Raw genomic sequence first — 21,445 nt, 5'->3', positions numbered from 1 at the left:
ATGAAATTATAAGACGTCGTTTCCTAACCCGAACTAATTTTATTCCGTTTTAAGTATTTTTTTCACAGGTGTCCTCACTTCCCTGTAGTTTCTTGGTTTGACTAAAACTCATTCTTGCCTTTTAGGTCTTAGTTTATACTTTACTTTTTTAAGGACAGTTTCTCTGCCTAACCGACGCTGGAGTAAGCTGTCTCTCATCTGTCCTCCAAAAAGTGTCCCAGGCTTATTATCTCACCAGCAAACAGAAGTCCTTGAGGACGAGAACTCTGTGTTCCCCTCCCCTCCTTGCCCAAAAGAACCAGCACACAGTAGCTTCAAAACTGTGTGCTGAATGTGAGTTGGGGATCCTGACATTGGCTCATAAAGGTGATGGAGGACGATACGAATGGCAGGCTGTAAAATACCGAGTTTAGCACAGAATGGAACTTTATAAACAGAAGGCTTACAGGAAATCAGGCAGTGAATCCATGTAAACCAGAGTCTTGCTGATAAAAGTTTCCTGAGAGAGATTGGATTGGAGCTGAACCCTGACAGTTTTTTGGAAAGTGAAGACAAATTGAAGAATCGTACACATAGAGATAAGAGCATTAGAGGGTGGTCCAGAAGCTACAAAGAGACTGACCTGAGAGAAACAGAAAGATTTATGAGTGGCAATATGGGAGATACATACTGCAGGGTGAAATCTAAGCCAAAGAGGGCTCTGGAAGCCAGAGGAAGACCTGGGGTCGTAATACATTGGCCTTAGGTAATTAATTCATAATTTGACCAAGAACTGCCATGGTGAAAGCTATTTTAGAATAATCTTGCTGTAACGTATTTTATTTAAAGTTTTTATCAACAAGGGAAGCCATTTAGTTTGTTCATTGTCATCGCTCTACAGGGGCCGAATGCTCTGAGGCTTGAGTCACCTTGCAAGCCCTTCCACAATCATGTCTGACTCTTTTGCGACCCCATCGACTATATACAGCCTGCCAGGTTCCTCTGTCCATGGGATTTCCCAGACAAAAATATAGGAGAGGGTTGTGATTTCCTTCTCTAGGGGCTATTCCCAACCCAGGGATCAAGCTTGTGTCTCCTGCCTTCTTTACCACTGGCCCACCAGGGAAACCCAGAGACAAGTTAGGTGGTCTTTAAAGTCATCCCTGTGGTAGCACTTAGCTGCACTGAAACAATTACTTTGTCGTCCTCAGCCCCACTGGACCCTGAAGAAAGGGACCGTGCCTTCTTCACATCGGCAGGACATGGCATGGAGTGATTTTTCTAAAGTTACTGGCAGGATGGATGAATAAAAGTGAATCAAAAATATAAACATAAGGCGTCTTCATCTTAGGTATGGTCTGTACACTGAAATACGGGGCCTCTGCAAGTAAGCTTACAGAGCCGAGGTCAACTCGTGTGTGTGTGCAGCAAAGAGAACCGGATAAAGCCAGGAGGACATGAGCAGAGGAGGCAAGAAGGAATTGGAAGAAGCAGTTAATGAGCTTGTGTCAGATCTGCCAGGGCCTTAATAGGATTCTGATTCCAAGCTGACTAATGGGCAAGTGAACTCACTTCAGGATTTTGACTTGGCTGCTGGGAGGAATCTTGAAGGTCATTCAACTGTTGAAGCTCATTTTAATTTCTAAAAGTTGGATCTATGAATTACTACCTCGGATCAGGGGGCTCTCCAGTGACGGGGACTGCTCACTTGGCTAACTCGAGTAATGAACTTGTGCGACATATGTGGGCTAAGATGTTATCCCCAGCGTGTCTGCAGGGAGGTGCGGGCTCGGGTACTTCTGTGTCGGTCGTGCACTTGGGCAATTAGTAGGTATTGTCGCCAAATATAGATGAAAGTGCATTTGGTTTCAGAGATTTCGGTCATTTATTTATTGTTTATAAGCAATCTCTTAACTAAAAGGGATTCACAGTGACAGTTGCTAAGAAGATAAACTTGAGTTATTTAATGGTGTAGCTCTCTCCCTCTAATTATTTTTATCTAATCAAATGCTTTATTAAATTCCCAGGAGTCATCGTTGCTCATGTACAAGTAGTCTGAAGAGAGCTCAGTAAGATTGCTAACTGGAGCATAACAGCTGTGTGACTGCAGGACAAACTAAACAGCGTGTGCATTTTCAAGGGTCAAATGTTAGCTCAATCTGAGAGCTAATTTTCTCCTTCCAGTGAGGAAATTGCACTTTTTAAACTCCTCAATGATTTTATACTTAACATTTTTATTCTAATATTCATGGGTTTTTGTTGTATTTCAAGTTCTACTATTGCTAAACATAATATTTCTCTTAATTTTGCTTTTTGCTGGGGTCAAGGAATAAACCAGCTGTACTACGTAACTTAGCGGTCACCTTCCACGCTCTGTACTTTCCCTGTCTTCTGTAGACCTGGAATGTTTTCTCTAGGTCCACGTGCTGGAATCTTGATCCTCCTTTAAACGCCACTACATTCATGAATTCTTTTCCTACCTATTGTCTGAACATGATCTCTTCCTCCTCTGTGCCTGTGTTAGTCGTATAGCACTGCATAAAAAACATATCACAAAGCTTACGCTTTTCAACTGTGGTGTTGGAGAAGATTCTTGAGAGTCCCTTGGACTGCAAGGAGATCCAACCAGTCCATTCTGAAGGAGATCAGCCCTGGGATTTCTTTGGAAGGAATGATGCTAAAGCTGAAACTCCAGAACTTTGGCCACCTCATATGAAGAGTTGACTCATTGGGAAAGACTCTGATGCTGGGAGGGATTGGGGGCAGGAGGAGAAGGGGACGACAGAGGATGAGATGGCTGGATGGTATCACCGACTCGATGGACATGAGTGTGGACGCCTCCACAGACTGCTCGAGGACCCTCACAACGTGGCCGTTCTCTTTCTCAGAGCCGGTGACCCGGGAGAGAGCACAGGCGGTTTGTGTCTTTTCCGGTCTAGTCCTGGAAGTCCCATGTTGGGATTTCTGCATTTTCCCTGCAGTTCAAGCAGGTCACTTCATATAATGTGGGAACAAAGTACACGAAAGCATGAAGACCATGTGGTGGGGATTTGGGGGAGCGTCTTAGAGGCTGCTTACCGTTTCCTAATCTTTAGCATAACTTCAAATATTCTGCCCTGTGTTACGCTTACGTGTGTCCCTTCCCTACCTGCTCTGTTAGATTTTCGTTTTCTTTAGAGTCTAGACTTGCTGCCTTAGCTTTACATATCTTGAAATTTTTGGCACATTGCATTCAGTATATGTCACGTTCATTTGAGAAGCTGGAACCACAGCCTCTCTCTTAGTGGGTATACATGAAAATGTATCTGTGACAAAAAATCAGACAGAGATGGAGAGGTTTTGGCAGAGAGAGGGAACGTAAAGGAGATCAAGTGTGTGTGTGTGAAAAGAGAGAAAACGGATGAGGTAGAAAACTGTGCATTTTATCAGAAAACTATGAAAAAAAAAATGGGTACCATTTTGTAGGTACTAGAGAACTAATTTTACACGAGTTTCAATGTTCAGATGACTGTGGAACAGTCTTCTACTTTCTGTCCTGTATGTGAATGCCTCACTGTTTTACTAGGACTCTCTCAATTATGCTTAATACTTTTATTAAAATAAACACCAAAAACATTTTGTACTGGGGTATAGCCAATTAGCAATGTTGTGGTGATTACAGGTAAATAGATAAGGGACTCAGCCATGCACTTACCTGCATCCACTCTCGCCCTCTCCATCCGGCTGGCATATGACACTGAGCAGAGCTCCATGTGTTGTACCATATGTCCTTGTTGGTTATCCATTTTAAATAAAGCGATGTTTACATGACCTTCCCAACGTCCCTGACTGCCCCTCCCCTGGCAACCATAAACTCATTTTCTAAGTCGGTGAGTCACTTTCTGTTTTGCAAGTAACTTCATTCATATAATTTCTTTTAGATTCCACATATAAGAGATGTCTGGAGAAGGAAACGGCAGCCCACTCTAGGATTCTTGCCTGGAGAATCCCACGGACAGAGGAGCCTGGCGGGCTACAGTTCATGCGTCACTAAGACTCAGACACGACTGAGTGACTAACACACACACACACACACACAGATGTCATATGATAGTTCTGCTTTTTGAATAAAGGGTCTTTGGATCACTCCTTTAATAAAAGCAGGGACATCGTTGCTTACAAATAACTCTGAAATCATGTCAAGTGCAGCATTTGTATGTGATTTTTTTATATATGTTGGGAACTTAATTTAGCTTTTGATTAACTTCTCTGTAACCTGGCTCACTAGGGTAAAATCATTTTCTGGATTGGTCAATTAACATTTATGTGCAGTCAGAGCAAAGGGCACAGAGGAATGTCAGAAGGAAGAAAAAGACCCACGAGAATATAGGTCCTGGCGGGTCCTCCTCAGAAATGTCACTCATATCCATCTCCTCATTTCCACTCCTAGATCCGCCAGCACAATGTGGTCCTATTCCTTAGTAACTCATGTCAGATGTATTAAAATGACCTCCAAAGACTTTTCTCAGCTGCTAAAGAGTGCTAACTTATTTCACTCTCCTCTTTCACCTTCATCAAGGGGCTCTTTCATTCTTCTTCATTTTCTGCTGTTAGCATGGTGTCATCTGCATCTCTAAGATTGTTGATATTTCTCCCAGCAATCTTGATTCCAGCTTGTGATCATCCAGACCAGCATTTTGCATGACATGCTCTGCATAGGGGCTTCCCACGTGGCGCTAAAGAACTCACCTGCCAATGCAGGAGACGTAAGAGACGCAAGTTCGATTGCTGGTTTGGGAAGATCCCCTGGACAGGGGCACGGCAACCCACTCCAGTATTCTTGCCTGGAGAAACTCATGGACAGAGGAACCTGGCGGGCTATAGTCCATGGGGTCACAAATCGTCAAACACGACAAGTCACTTAGCATACACTCTGCATAAAAGGTAAATAAGCAGGGTCACAATATACAGCCTTGACAATAAACAGTTCCCAATTTGCAACCAGTGCATTTTTCCATGTCCGGTTCTAACCGTTGCTTCTTGACCTGCATATAGGTTTCACAGGAGGCAGGTAAGGTGGTCTGGTATTTCCATTACTTTAAGAATTTTCCACAGTTTGTTGTGATCACACAATCAAAGGCTTTAGTGTAGTCAACGAAGCAGAAGTAGATGTTTTTCTGGAATTCTCGTGTATAGTACAATGGATGTTGGCAATTTGATCTCTGGTTCCTCTGCCTTTTCTAAATCCGGCTTGTACATATGGTAGTTCTCAGTTCACGAACTGTTAAGCGAAGTGAAGTCGCTCAGTCATATCCAGCTCTTTGCTACCCATGGATTGTAGCCTACCAGGTTCCTCCATCCATGGGATTTTCCAGGCAAGAATACTAGAGTGGGTTGCCATTTCCTTCTCCAGGAGATCTTCCCAACCCAGGGATTGAACCTGGGTCTCCCACACTGTAGGCAGATGCTTTACTGTCTGAGCCAATAGGGAAGTCCATGTACTGTTAAGGTTAGCTTGAAGGGTTTTGAGCATTACCTTGCTAGCATGTGAAATGAGTGCAATTGTGTGGTAGCTTGAACTTTCTTTGGCATTGCCCTTCTTTGGGATTGGAATGAAAACTGACCTTTTCCAGTCTTGTGGCCACTGCTGAGTTTTCCAAATTTGCTGGCATATTGAGTGCAGCACTTTGACAGAATCATCTTTTAGGATTTGAAATAGCTCAGTTGGAATTCCATCACCTCCACCAGCTTTGCTTGTAGTGATGCTTCCTAAGACCCACTTGATTTCACACTCCAGGATGCCTGGCTGTGAGTGAGTGACCACACCATCATGCTTATCTGGGTCATTAAGACCTTTTTTGTACCCTTCTTCTGTGTATTCTTGCTACCTCCTCTTACCTCTCCTGCTTCTGTTTGGTCCTTACCATTTCTGTCCTTTATTGTGCTCATCTTTGCATGAAATGCTCCCTTGGTATCTCTGATTTTCTTGAAGAGATCTCTAAAGCAGAGCAATTGATGTTCTATGAGTTGACAAAGTGGTGTAAGTTCTTTTGGACTTATTTTAACTGAAACATATTTTAACTGAAAGGCAAAACTATAAATGTGTACTGTTGTCTAGACATGAAAGAGAACGCTTTCTATTCTTCCTTCTATTAATAGGGATGGAAAGAATATATTTGCTAGACGAGTGGCTACATGCCACGCATCTTAACATCTCTCTGGGACCCTGCCAGAGTCCACAGTCCATACTGACTGCTTTGGCTTTTATATAAGTTTTCTTTCTATTTTTCTTCTATCTGGTAATTGCCAAGCTTTTTTTTTTAACCTAGTTATATATAGGCAGATTTTTATAAACGCTCTCATAGTTTCTCCAGTGTTTCTCTGTATTGATAGCAGATCAGGGGTCTATAAAGGCTGAGTCAACCACGTTGCTAAAATCAGAATGAATAACCTTTTTCACAGAACGTAGTCCTGAAAGAACGAGGTAAATATGGCAGGTCCATAGCATCGTCTAGAGGGGGTGAGGTGTGTGTGACTTGTACGTGTGTGCAAGCCTGACTCTGCTCCTAGAAACAGGCAAGCATTGTATTTCATCGTCTTTAGTGGGGAGGCTGTTAGAAGGGAGGAGGCTGAAAATTCAGAACACAGTCAATACCCAATTGAAAAAGGCCCTGGGAATGGAAATGGCCCTGAGGGGCTGTCAGTGGGCTCAGAGCAGGGAAATGGAAGCACATAAAAACCTCAGTGACGCTCTGACTCAGACGGATTGACCATCATCCTATTGGCTCAAGACACTAAAATACCAAGGTTTCCTTTCCACTTTTTGTGTGTGTTATGTATTGTTTTGAAATAAGTAGGAAAACAAAATTTTTAAAATATTGTTAACTATTATGAAGTTATCTTCTGTTCTCTTATTTTTAGGGGAAGAGCTTTTCTCTGTTAAGAACTGGGTATGAAATGAAAAATATTTTGTAGTTTGTTATCGTCACTTAGAAAATAGGTTTATCAAGATAAAATCTAATGACTTTCTTACTATTAAAATTGCCTTGGGGCTGATCTCAAATTAATATATTATTTTTGTCTCCTTTTTGTCATAAATTCATGCAGTTGATTTACTAGTAAAAAAAAAAAATCGTGGTTACTTGGCAGATTTTTTTCTGTGGTCTTTTAAGGAAGACCAAACTTTTTAGGACTTATATATATTGATTTATTAGTACTCCCCTAACTTTAAGAAATTGAGTATTTGACTAGATTGGGGGAGCATAATAGACAAAATCTTGTCATAGAGGAATCTCTGTTAGATAATCTTTTATTTCTAAATTCTACTTTTCTATTTGCCAATGAAATATGAATGACTCTTTAACATGCTTTGATAATTTTTCTTTTGACTTGGAGGAAGTTTGGGTTTATATACTGTTTAATATTATAGCTAAATTCAAGGATCATTTATTTAAAATCTTACAAGGCCTGGTGCTATGAGAATATGAATATCAAGTAGACTCAGTGTCTACTTTCACAGAGATCATAGTCTTACAAGAGAAGAGAAACATAACAATATCATGATGGAATAGTGAATCATTAGAAATATATGTAAGTGGATGGCATGATGAGTAAGTTAATTGGGTATTATAAGTCAAAGCCTTCTAGAAAGAGCTTGTATCTGAACTTGGATTTAAATAGCTGATTGGTCAATATGGTTGTATGAAAAATAAAAGTTAAGAAAATCAATCTTCATAGTTTGCAAGGTGTTTCCAGTTTTGCAGAGGTAGCATTGATATGTGTGAGCCCAGGGCTTAGCAGCACAGTTCTCCTCATGGAGCATGCCCTAAGCGACCCTACAAGATTCCGGAAAGTGTCCTAGGCCGCACGTTGCATCTCCAGCCTGAGGAGGACTAGAGGAAATGTCTTTGCCTCCGCAGGAGCCCCGTCCTGGTTTTCCAGTGCACACATCGCCACGTGATCTGCTTGGACTGTTTCCACCTGTACTGCGTGACCAGACTCAATGATCGGCAGTTTGTCCACGACCCGCAGCTTGGCTACTCTCTGCCTTGTGTGGGTAAGTCTACCACTGTTTCCTCCATTTCTAATTGATTAAGAACAGAAAAAGGAGAACTGTTGATATAAAACTATCTTAAATATACCCAATTCCCTAATGAGGAATTGGAACTCCAGAATCTATTTGATCATGGTTGGGCAAGAAGATTAATGTTTGAATCACAATATAAAACCCTAGGGTTTGAAGGACCTGTGTTGAACTAGAAAATGTATAATCTACATAAAGGCATTGAAAATAAATTTTAAAATATTATTCAGCCAATATATACAAAGTATGTCTATCAATTCACCCTGAGAAGTAGAAATTTATTAACCTGGATTTAGAGCAATTTTTTATCATACACCTCTATTGCTAAAAATTTTGAACACCTACATAAATATTATATGAAAGAACATGTATTTAAAAAGAAAGAATGATACAAAGCTGAAATATCTGTTTAAAAGCTTTATATCTTCCAACATTTCAAGACATCCTTTACTTGTGCTATATCAGTATCATTAGATGTATTTTTTTAATGAGGTGAAATTCACATAACATACAATTAACCATTTTAAAGTGTACAATTCAGTGGCATTTTTTGCTTTAATATTGTTATGCAGTGACCACCACCTCTTTCTAGTTTCAAAACTTTTTCATCACTCCATAATAATATTCTATATCCATTAAGTAGTCACTTCCCATTCTCTATTTCCCCCATCATTTGGCAAGCACTACATGTGGTTTGTTTTTTTTTTTTTTGTCTCTATGGACTTGCCCATTCTAAATATTTCATATAAAAGGAATCACAAAATCTGTGACCTTTTGTGTCTGCCTTTTTCACTTGGCATGTTGTTGACATTAATCCAAGTTGTGATAAGGACCCGTACTTTGTCATTTTTGTGGCTGAATAATATTTCATTATATGGACATACCATAACTTATTGATCCATCCATCCATTGGTGTGCATTCTTTCTGTCTTTTGGCTGTTATGAATGATGCTGTTGCAGACATTGGATACTTGTTTCTGTCTGGACGTATGTGTTCATTTCTCTTGGAGTGCAGTTTTGGGATTATATGGTAATTCTACCTCGTAAGGAACCAACAAACTGTCTTCCACAGCCGCTTCATCATTTTACATTTCCACTACCAGCGTACAAGGGTTCTTATTTCTCCACATTCTCACCAACACTTGCTATTAAATTTTTCTATTTTTTAAGTAGCCATCTTATTAAATATAAAGTGGCGTCTCATGGTTTTGATGTGTGTTTCCTTAATGACCACTGATGGTGAAGCTTCTCACATGCTCACTTGCCACTTGTACATCTTCTCTGGAGAAACGTCTGTTCAAGTCCTCGGCCTGTTTTTCATTGGGTCGTTTGTCTTTTAGTTGTTGTAAGAGCTCTTTATTTATTCTGGATGCTAGGGCCTCACCGTTACATGACTTGCAAGCATTTCCCCCATTCTGAGTCTTTTCACGTTCTTTACAATGTCCTTTGATACACAAAAGTTTTAAATTTTGATAAAGTCCGATTTATATTTTCTTTTGTTGCTTGTGCCTTTGATGTCAAACTTTAGAATATAGTCCCAAATCCCATTTCATGAAGATTTACCCTTATGCTTTTTCTAATAGCTTAGCTCTTATATTTAGGTCATTGATTCCTTTTAAGTTGATTTCTATATATGGAGTGTGGCAGGGGGTCTGGTTCCTTTAAAAATAGGAAATGGCTTTAGAAATCACAGCCCTAGTGCTGGGTGTGCTCACTATTACGAGGTTGGTCACTCTTTCTAGGCCGAGCTGAAAGAGCTAGGAGACATGCATTTTTTAAAAGGTGAAAACTGCATTTGTACTGACATTTTCACTTTATATCCAGGGTTATGGAATTCTTACTTGAAGTCACTGATCTTAAAATTGTTATTGCTTCCTCACTTAGCAAAAAAATCTCATTTCTGAGTGATATTAACATAATTACTCATTTGTCTCATTTCATAATACGTATACAGTAGTATCTGTTTCAGAATACCAACACCATCACCAAAGTGTGATTACTGAACACAGTGTTAAAGCAGTTTGTTTTGTCATTAGGGCATATTGTTATAGGGATATAGAGTCATGTACAGTGACTGTATAATTATGTCACCAATTTCACACATATTTTCAACTATTTTAAAATGTATTTTGTTTTCATAGTTTATATTTTTATATTTATATAAAATATTAACATGATTCCAAAATCAAAGCTATGAAATAATTATATTCAAAGAAATACAAATTTTATTTCCATTCTCTTGAATATTCCTTTTCTCTATGATGTATGTGTAGACCTCTATTTGAAAAAGCTCCCATTTTAAAACACATAAACAGATTATAGATGATATAGATATTGAAGAGATTTGAATCTTAAGTAAAAAGTAGAATACTGTGCATATCTGTCTCCACCTTCCTTTTTTTTTTTAAACTGTACATTATATATTCTGTATATCTCTCCCTAGTAATATGTGTATATTTTCTTCACAGAAAAATTAGCATTATTGAATTCCATTTGGTGGTTATACTTTACTGTTCCCATATGGTAAACACTTAGTTTTCATTTTTTTTTTATTACAAATATTGGTACAACCAATAGACTTGTATACACGTGTATTTTCATAGTCTTGATCAGAGTATCACTGAGATGGATTCCTAGAGTGGAACTGCTGTATTGAAGGGAAAAATATGTATTTATTTTTATGTTTCCAAACTCTTCTCCCCAAAAGTGTGCTGTCTTCCATTCTCACCAGTGACGTGTAAGAGCAGCAGGTCCCACACCACCTCACCAACAGAGCAGCCACAGGCCTTTGGGGGCCACTTTCCAATCTTACCTTTGCAAAAATGGCATTTCCACATGCATATTTTTTCTTATTTTGAACGAGGCTGAGTATCTTAAGTTTAAGATCCTTTTACACTTCTTTTTCTCCATCACTTAAAAAAATCTCACCTTTTTATCAAGGGATAGGCTAAGTGAATATATTATATTTTTTTTTTCTTTACAAGTATTTTCTATATAGGACATATTTGACAGGCCCTTACAGCAGCAGGAAAAGCTAACGAGGTTCAGTCTCTCATATTTTTATAACGAATGTGTGTCAACTAGCTTTTACTTTGCTATTTCTCTGCCAAAGGATAACTGACAGCTTCTAAGTGAAATAAAATATTTGCCTGGTTAAGCTGTATCTCATTGAAATGCATTATATGAATTTACTATGGTTAGTTATCTTTTAAATACCATTTTTTTACATTAACTGTGTTAATGACATTTTTATAACTCTATGCATTCCTGAGTTCGTCTTCTTCATTTTAACTGTGAATGAGGTAGGGAATGAATGAGTTTTAAATATGCTTACTTTGCATGTTTTTTTGGGGGGAATCCTTTCAAATATTTTAGTGACTATATCTACTTTATTACCAGTCATATAAATGTAATATTCCATAAAGTCTTGCTTTTATTTTTTAAAAGGCCACTTACCATTGAGAAAGAATCTTCTCTAACACATCTTTGCTTTCATGTTTAACAGGAGGCAGAAAGCTGCCTATCTGTACATTTTGTTATTAAAAGAGAATGTAGCAAATAACCACAAACTGAGATAGGCTGGAAACAGCGGTTCTGCTGGGTGGTAAACCCCCTACACTGCGCAGTTCATGCCGAGGCTTGCTTCTTCACATCCTCTAGGTGCTTTAATATGTGTCTCCAAAAGTGCTCACTCATAACAAAACGCAGTTCAGCTCGTCACTGTATTACTTGCCGTGTATTATTCCAGCCTTCTTTATTTTATAATTTGAGGACTCAAATTATATTATCAATATTTGACATGTTACGTGAAAACAGGTCTTCTGATGCTATTGTAGTTTCTTGCTGTTGTAAAAGACAACCTGAATTGTCTTGACTGTTCGCTCAGCAGAGGTGCTCCTCACATTTATTACTTGCTTAGTTTCTAAATGCCGTGCTGTGTGTCATAGCTTCAGACCTTCCTCAGTTTATATCTCAGAGCTTATTGTAGTCAGAAGATGAAGTGCCCTGTTAAGGGTAATAGTTCCTCACAGTGTTGAGGACCACTGTTCTCTTCTTTGGCTTCTGCTTTACTTGCTTAGTGCTATCTTTAATTAATGGTTTCTCTGCAAGAAGCTCGAGCCTTTTAAAGTCACTTAAGTATTTTAACAGAGCTGGTTGGGTGAACATGAGAGAATTCGTCCCTAATTCTTTTAGCCAAGGGCAGATGCTGCTGCTGCTGCTGCTGCTAAATCGCTTCAGTCGTGTCCGACTTCGACCCCATAGACGGCAGCCCACCAGGCTCCTCTGTCCCTGGGATTCTCCAGGCAAGAACACTGGAGTGGGTTGCCGTTTCCTTCTCCAATGCATGGAAGAGAAAAGTGAAAGTGACGTCGCTCAGTCGTGTCCGACTCTTCGCAACCCCATGGACTGCAGCCCACCAGGCTCCTCTGTCCATGGGATTTCCCACGCAAGAGTACTGGAGTCGGGTGCCATTGCCTGCAGATAATGCTCTCCAAAAGGGATCTTATAAAGCAAGGCTTTCTAGGAGCCTGTGTCATAGGACTCCCCTGCCCCTCAGGATGCCCCCCGTACAGTTCATGACATGCGATTATTTGATTTGCAGACCAAGGTATGAGATACCAGTATAGGCCCTAATATAGACTGCCATAAACCGGTGAGTCACTTACACATATCCTTGGATGTGGACAAAACACTGGAGAAGCCAAATTCAAATCCTGACTCTGAGACTCACTCCCTGTGTGATTTAGGGCAAGTTACTTAACCTTGATTTGCCTCAGTTTCACTTTAAGGTAAAACAGGGGCAGTACAATAACATCTAGCTTATCCGCTCTTATGTAGATGAATTAAAATAATGCCACGTAAAGCGCTTTTCAGTTAAATGCTGAAGACGCTGGGCGCATGGTGCATATTGGCTTTTGTTATTTTGTTGCTACATAAGCCTGTATTCCCACAGTATGTATAAAATGTACCTGTGCATGTATGTGTATACTGACAAAGAGCATGGATTTAAACATTATTTTATTTATTTATTTTTTACAATATATTTAACTGTAGGTTGATGTTTCCTGCTATTTAATGCATAAAATCAGCCAATTATCAAGCATTACTCACCTCTCCAGCTGTCTGGCCATCTTTTCCCCTGGGTTTATTTGACTTTGACTTGACTCTCTGAGCATGAAACAACACACGTACTATAAAGTAGAAAGTTAACAGAAATGGAAAATCAAAGCTTTTTGAACTATAAATAGAAACAGCAGACTATCAGAAACAAGAACTTATCAAACTCGTGTTACTTCCATGGCACAGTCTGCTCCTAAGGTGGGGTTAATTAAAAAGTTACGTTAATTAACATCTATGAGTCTTATAAATAAAACTTAGTATGTATGAAAAGCAAAAAATCATGGTCCGTTTCCATAAGGGAACTGAGAATGTACTGAAAGGGCGTCTTCGTGGGAGCTGGATTACTCCAGCAAGGCTGAGTCTATACCAGATCCACACAGTAGGGTCAGTGTGTTACTGGTCCCGTGTAGCAGGGTGCTGTGAAGCATCTTCTTGCCTGCCCTTGGACGACCTCACAGGTCCGTGTAAAACGACTGGACCGCAAGCGTCAGACCCAGGGTTATCACTGGCTTTGGACACTTGGGAGCACATCTTGTTGGTTTCCCTGAAGAGATGTGCCTTTACACCACGTCAGTTTAAAACGCCTTGTCAAATGGTTTTAGGACCCTGTGATGACGACTAGCTTTCTTGCGGATTATAGTTCTTCCAAGAAAATTAAAGCAAGATTAGTTTATAGAAGCAAAGGGCATTTACTGATAAATTCATAACTTTCTTAATTTTTATTCTATATTAAAGTATAATTGAACAATGTTGTGTTTCAGGTGTACTGCAAAATGATTCAGTTTTATATATATTTTTTTCAAATTTTTTTCCGATTTAGGTTATTACAAGATATTGAGCAGAGCTCCCTGTGCTTCTACACTAGGTCCTTGGTGATCGTCTGTTTTAGATATAGTAGTCTGTATGTGTCCGTCCCAAACTCCCAGTTTATCCCTTCCTTTTAACTAGGAAGCGGAAGTGAAAGTGGCTCAGTCATGTCCGACTCTTTGTAACCCCATGGCTTGTACAGTCCATGGGATTCCCCAGGCCAGAATACTGGAGTGGGTAGCCTTTCCCTCCTCCAGGGGATCTTCCCAACCCAGGGATAGAACGCAGGTCCCCCGCATTGCAGGCGGATTCCTGACCAGCTGAGCTATCAGGGAAGCCTATTTAACTGTGAAGTTCATATCTAACCACAAGTGATGAATATTCTCACAGTGGACATGCAGCTTGAATTCACTCCTTCAGTTTTCTGGCTGTGGGTTTCGCATGAAGAGATAAATGGGAGACTCACTGGTAAATAAAATTTGGATTTGCTTGGTGGTTGTATTCCTACTTTGATGCTCACAAAAAGCATGTGTTATTTTGTTAGAGTGACATGGGTATGATGTCAAATAGGTGTCTGTCTCTTGCACAGCCCTGTTTGAGATTGTTCTTCCTCACTTTGTGGTAAATGCAGCTATTTAACCCTCACACCTCCCCACATCTATACAAAACAGCCCTTTCCTTAAAATCCATTATTTAGTATATCCAGAACCTGGGGAACAAGCCATTCGTTAGGGTTTGAATAGTGACATGATGAGTAAAATGTCAGTTTTTTACTTCGCTGGTGGCTCAGACGGTAAAGAGTCTGCCTGCAATGCAGGAAACCTGGATTCAATCCCTGGGTCGGGAAGATCCCCTGGAGAAGGAAATGGCAACCCACTCCAGTACTCTTGCTTAGAAAATCCCATGGATGGAGGAGCCTGGCAGGCTACAGTCCATGGGGTCACAAAGAGTCGGACACGACCCAGCAACTAAAACACACGTGAGTAAAAAACACAGATTAACACAGATCAGTTTTCTGGGACTATTAACTATATATCAAAAAGCAGAGATTGTAAGTAGAATTAGCAAACAATTAAATATTTTTCAAAGTACACTGGTTCCATATAAGCCACAAGAGAGCTAGATAAAGCAGTTATTTCTGTTGCTGTGTGACTCACATACCAAATGTCCAGCTAACAGTATCCATGTAAATCCACCATATCTGCAGAAAAGTCCAATACCCCTTACCCTCAAAATGTCTGTAATAAGATGTTCTTTTTTCCAAACCTGATCTTCCAAATCTTTTCCAAATGCCTTCAAAGCTCTATTTTAGACAGATGCCTTCTTCAAGGTGTGACCAGTCAACAGTGAACCAACTATTTCCATTGCCATAATTTTTATGATGAACAATTAAAACTGCCTCAAAATACCATTCAAGTAGAAATCCTGCTTCTTTTGTATGAGCTCCTCATTTGACCAGAAATTATGTTATGCTATTTATAAGAGTGGAATGCTGAATTTTGTTTCCCTGATAGTTAAAAATAAGTCATGATTAGAGCCCTTACTGAGTACTTTCCCTGTATAAGGTCCCACTGGGATGCTTACATACATACATTCATTTAATCCCCACAAAGCCCTGTTGGGCTGGATGTTGTCATTCTTCCAGTTTAGAGATGAAGACTTTGAGGCTCACAGAAGTTAACTAAACTGCACATGGTATTGCAGCTGGTATGTAACAGAACCGGTATTTATCCAGTTAGCTGTGGCTCTAGAAGTGTGCTCTTAATCACTAGTTCAGTTCAGTTCAATTGCTCAGTCGTGTCCGACTCCTTGTGACCCCATGAATTGCAGCACGCCACGCCTCCCCATTCATCACCAACTCCCAGAGTTCACCCAAACTCATGTGCATCGAGCTGGTGATGCCATCCAGCCATCTCATCCTTCTCCTCCTTATCACTAGATAGCATACTAAAAAGCAGAGACATTATTTTGCCAACAAAGGTCCGTCTAGTCAAAGCTGTGGTTTTTCCAGTAGTCATGTAAGGATGTGAGAGTTGGACCATCAAGAAAGCTAGCGCCAAAGAATTAATGCTTTTGAACTGTGCTGTTGGAGAAGACTCTTGAGAGTCCCTTGGATTGGAAGGACTCACGCTGAAGCTGAAACTCCAATACTTTGGCCACTTGATGTGAAGAACTGGCTCATTGGAAAATACCCTGATACTGGGAAGGATTGAAGACGGGAGGAAAAAGGGATAACAGAGGATGAGATGGTTGGATGGCATCACTGACTCGATGGACATGAGTTTGAGTAAGCTCCAGAAGTTGGTGATGGACAGGGAACCCTGGTGTCCATAGGGTCTCCAAAGAGTCAGACGTGACTGAGCAACTGAACTGAACAGAACTGAACTGATGTTATTTAGTCATCTAGTTGTGGCTTTAGAAGTGTGCTCTTAATCACTATACAAGTCGATAAGCCTGTAAACACCAAAGTGCCATACCTCTAAAAGCTCTATGGGAAAGAGCATCAGGGGAAGAGTGTCTCTAATTTGGGGCACTTTTTTTCATATTTAAACCAGAAGCAAACTTGACAAGTAGGAATTCTCTGTATTTTTCAGAGGAAGAAATACAGACTCAGTAGGATTGAGTCAGAGAACGCAATGGCACCCCACTCCAGTACTCTTGCCTGGAAAATGCCATGGATGAAGGAGCCTAGTATGCGGCAGTCCATGGGGTCGCTTAGAGTCAGACAGGACTGAGCGGCTTTCCTTTCACTTTTCACTTTCCTGCACTGGAGAAGGAAATGGCAACCCACTCCAGTGTTCTTGCCTGGAGAATCCCAGGGACGGGGGAGCCTGGTGGGCTGCCGTCTATGGGGTCTCGCAGAGTCAGACACAGCTGAAGTGACTTAGCAGCAGCAGCAGCAGCAGCAGGATTGAGTGAGCAGCATCAGAGTCAGGAAGGGTTGAGCTGAGATTTCAACCCCTGGTTGCACCGAAGCTCTGTGTTTCTCCCCACCCCCACCCTGTTTCTCTCTGGACTGTGCTTCTCAGCCTGTACTGCACGTTTCAATAACATGGCAGTTTGCTTGTTTGTTAATTTTCAATCAGAGGATAATCGCTTTACAATGTTGTGTCGGCTTCCTCCATGCCACAATGAGAAGATGGCACAAGCCGCAGTGCTCTGGGGGTGGCCCTCGTATCTGATAGAGGCCCCACATTTAAAAGTTTGAGCACTTCCTCCACGTGAGTGTTCTCTGGGTAGTGAGGTATTTTCCGTGGGAGATCGTAGCATTAATAAGCCTGAAAATACTCCCACTGCCCTTACCTGTTTTCCCACGAGTGATATGACTTGCTAACCAGCATAAGGTTTTTCAATAAACATTAAGGGAGTTGAAAAAGAGGTGGACAAACACGGACAAAATGGCCTGTTTCCAGGGCCTCTAACAAACTCTTGCATGAAGTTAAGGGCTTCGGGGAAAACTTCATAATTACTGTGAAATATTGGCTGTGTTTTTGCTGTATCTACTGTTATTACATTCCTTACTAGGAATGAATTTGAAGTGCCAAAGCCCTTTGCGGATCTGCTCTTAGCACGGAGTGTCACTCACCCACCTTGGTGGGGTCTCAGGGATTTAGGCAGATTTATTTTAGAATTCAGGCTTCCCAGGTGGCATTAGTGGGAATGAACCCACTTGCCAATGAAGGAGACATAACAGACGCAGATTCAGTCCCTGGGTGTGAAAGATCCCCTGGAGGAGGGCATGGCAACCCATTCCAATATTCTTGCCTAGAGAATCCCCATGGACAGAAGAGCCTGGCAGGCTGCAGTCCATGGGGTCTCGAGAGGCAGACATGACTGACGTGACTTGGCATGCAGACACATTTTCAAGAGCAGCTAAAAAAAAAATAGAATTCACATGATGAGGACTCTGGAAATTGTGTTTTCCTCTAGTCCACTGTGAGTCCTGGTACACAGGTGTCCTGTAGCTTTGGGGTGTCCCAGGGCAGCTCCCCCCTTCCCTGTAATGTGGGGTGCGAGTGCACCCCCTCTCTGCCTTCAGCACTTGCCCTTTGTTTCCTTTCTCCTCGCAGTCCACTTTTCATACAGTTCCCGTCTTCGTGTAACATAGAATGACATGTCTATGCTGACACGCACCTACCACAGTCCAGGAGTGTCCTAAGTGTCTGGTCAGTGATTTTACATACGTGCACGCTAAGCATACAGTAGTCATGTGTGGATGTGAGAGGTGGACTGTAAAGGAAGCTGAGCACCAAAGACTTGGTGCTTTTGAACTTGGAGAAGACTCTTGAGAGTCCCTGGGACTGCAAGGAGATCCAACCAGTCCATCCTAAAGGAAATCAGTCCTGAATATTCATTGGAAGAACTGATGCTGAAACTGAAGCTCCAATACTTTGGCCACCTGATGTGAAGAACTGGCTCATTGGAAAAGACCCTGATGCTGGGAAAGATTGAAGGCGGGAGGAGAAGGAGACAACAGAGGATGAGATGGTTGGATGGCATCACCAACTCGATGGACATGAGTTTGAGCAAGCTCCGGGAGTTGGTGATGAACAGGGAAGCCTGGCATGCCACAGTCCATGGGGTCCCAATAAGTCGGATAGTACTGAATGACTACTGAACTGATGCTGAGTTTGTTCAGTCATGTCCCACTCTTTGCAGCCTCATGGACTATAACTCTGCCAGACTCCTCTGTCCATGGGAATCTCCAGGCAAGAATATTGGAGTGGGTAGCCATGCCCTCCTCCAGGGAACAGTCCCAACGCAGGGATCAAGCCCGTGTGTCTTGTTCTTCGCCACTAGCACCACCTGGGAAGTGATTATGCATGAGGCAGATCCTTCTGGCCTTTGAGAAACAGGAATACTCTTGATGTCTGCACAGTCAGGAAGACCTGTTCCTAGACAACTTTTCAGGAGGCTAAGCATAAAATCCAACATAAATGATAGTTTTGGCTCTTGAACATTGCTTTCCCAAATACACACAAATAATCCAAGTCCATATCATTTCTAAAACCACATCGAAAAGTAGGAAGTATATTAAAAGATAGGTCACCAAACAAGGTGTGTAATCGGTCACTACATATACTGAAAACTCAGTATAATTAGTTGCTAAAGAATTGCTACTTTAAAGCATAGTATATAACATGATGGACATATATTCAAATGAGGTAAAGTATGAATTTAAATATTTCTGAAAAGTGATTTGGCAAGTCATATTAGAGCTCTGAAATGTTAGCAAACTGCCTAGAAGCCTGTCCATGCACACATTCTCTAGATGTTGCAAATATTCAAGGGTGCGGGCCCATGACAAGGGCAGAGGAGGAGACAGGTGCAGGCAGGAGGGTTGAAGGGCAAAGGGGAAAATGGAAGTGAGAACAAATGACAGATTGAGGGGCCTTCCACAGGCTGGTGAGAGTGTGCTGTGCACAGAATGATCGAACACAACTTACATCTAAATCCTTTAAAAAATTAAAAATCAAAATATGCAGCCTGTCCTCCTCCTAGCCCCTCAGTTCAGTTCAGTTCAGTCATGTCCGACTCTGTGACCCCATGGACTGCGGCATACCAGGCCTCCCTGTCCATCAGCAACTCCTGGAGCTTGCTCAAACGCCTGTCCATCTCATCCTCTGTCGTCCCCTTCTTATCCTGCCTTCAATTTTTGCCAGCATCAGAATCTTTTCAAATGAGTCAGTTCTTCATATCAGGAGGCCAAAGATCTTGACAAATTGTAATAGCCACTGTGAAGATGGCAGCAGAGAATCCAAGCAGCTGACGAGCTTGCCATCCAAAGCCAATGTTCTTTCTGCCTCAAAATTACTTGAAATTAAATCAAACTTCCTAATTTTCTGAGGTTAATGCTGCTAAACTTTTTGTTCTTTCTTTGGGGGGTGGTTTAATAATTCTGGTAGCTTTCCTTTGGTTTGGATGTATGAGGCAGGGGAATGTCAGGATGGTAACCTGACTTCTCTAACAAAATCGAGGCTGATCAGAATGCAGGTTGATTGTCATGGTGTCATGCTCCAGGGCAGGCTGGCTGGAGGTGGGGGTGGGGGGCTGTGCCCGACACCGTCATTCAGGGGGTCAGACTCAGCCTCCTGTCACCTAGGGCTTCTGCTGTTCTCAGCGGCCCCGGAGTCCCCACAGCACCCTCTTCACCCAGGCGGGCGGGCAGAGGAAGCCAGAGCAGGAGCATCGAATGGAGGCGGGGGTGGTGGGCGGGGAGGGTTGGTTAGAGACCAGGCCTGGAAACGGCCCCCATCACTTAATCCCATAGTCCTTATTCCAGAACTCAGCCGCATGGCCCCACCCAACCACACAGGGTGAGGGGTGGGAGACCTGGAGTGGGGGGCTTTGGTCTGGCTGTGTGCACAGGAGGAAAAGCAGACAGGACTGCAAGCCCACAGCCCTCTCTCTCACTGGCAGAGAGGATGGAGAACGTAAAACTTATTGAATGGCTTTCAGCTTTCCTTTCCCCACCTGAGATCGGCACAGCACTCCATCATGGAGCTTCTTTAAAAGGAGTGACTGGTACACGGACAAGGCCAGCAGACAGAGCTGCCGGTCGCAGCTGATGGCCTTCAGGAGCTCACTGTAGCCGGGTCCACAGGCTCTGTCTGTGCAGGCGGGTGTCTGGCCTTGGAAAGGCTGCCTGTGTGGAACCCTACTTCACTGGGGGCTAGAGGCCTGCACATCTGACTGATGCTTGCGTGTGTCTTTAGAGTTTTACAAATCCAGGGACTTTGCTGCTTTGAGGTGTTACCAGCAGCAGAATTGCTCTGTTTCTCTTCCAGAGGAGCCCCGTGTCCCAGTAAGTGAAAATGAAAGTGTTGACCGAGTCCGACTCTTTGTGACCCCAGGGACTGTCGCCTGCCAGGCTCCTCTGTACGTGAAATTCTCCAGGCAAGAATGCTGGAGTGGGTTGGGTTTCCCATGTTTCAGGTGGATTCTTACCGCCTGAGCCACCAGGGAAGCCCGTGTTCCAGTAAACCTCACCCCAATTCTCACTTTCTCAGGTTTCTACTTTCCAAATCGCCTTTGGCCTTTTCTTGCATCTTATTAAGTAGTTAAAAATAAAATAGCATTTTAAATAACAGAAGTAAAGTGATAATGCCTTGAATAGCTAGCAGGAGGCAGAGACAATTTCTTTCCACCTACTTCTGCCCTGAACTCTTAACAAGAGCATTCTACCTTTGTTTTATAAGGTCAAAAGCAAACCATTTTCAAGTATGAATTTATTACTTATCCAAAGAATTCTAGAAAGCTGCTTATAAATCCTTAAGATAGCACCAAGAGTTGTTCAGAACAGCTGTCCTTAGTCTTTCCTCTTCTTTTTATTAGAGTGTATATTCCGTGTTCCTCTCCCTGGCCTTCTTGGCAGCCGGCATGGTTTTCGAGTCTGTGCACTTGGCATTAACAGTACAGAAGGAGCTCTCCTGAGGCTGGAAGGATCATAATCAGAGTCAGTAGAATGTTAACTGA

The 21,445-nt window shown here is 41.8% G+C and overlaps 1 protein-coding gene across 6 annotated transcripts in view; it reads left to right on the top strand.

Annotated features, from left to right (window-relative positions):
* Nucleotides 1-21,445, top strand: part of PRKN (parkin RBR E3 ubiquitin protein ligase) — a 1,237,035-nt gene that overhangs the window by 776,895 nt on the left and 438,695 nt on the right. For all 6 annotated transcript variants that reach the window (XM_061428497.1, XM_061428495.1, XM_061428496.1 and 3 more), the window contains one exon: nt 7,878-8,014. In XM_061428497.1, coding sequence (XP_061284481.1) covers nt 7,878-8,014 — 137 coding nt within the window. The remainder of the gene's footprint in view (nt 1-7,877; nt 8,015-21,445) is intronic.

Source organism: Bos javanicus, chromosome 9, assembly GCF_032452875.1.
Source record: "Bos javanicus breed banteng chromosome 9, ARS-OSU_banteng_1.0, whole genome shotgun sequence".
In the NCBI taxonomy this organism is placed as follows: domain Eukaryota; kingdom Metazoa; phylum Chordata; class Mammalia; order Artiodactyla; family Bovidae; genus Bos; species Bos javanicus.
The sequence above is the reverse complement of the archived record's forward strand: the minus strand, read 5'-3'. Positions and strand labels throughout refer to the sequence as shown.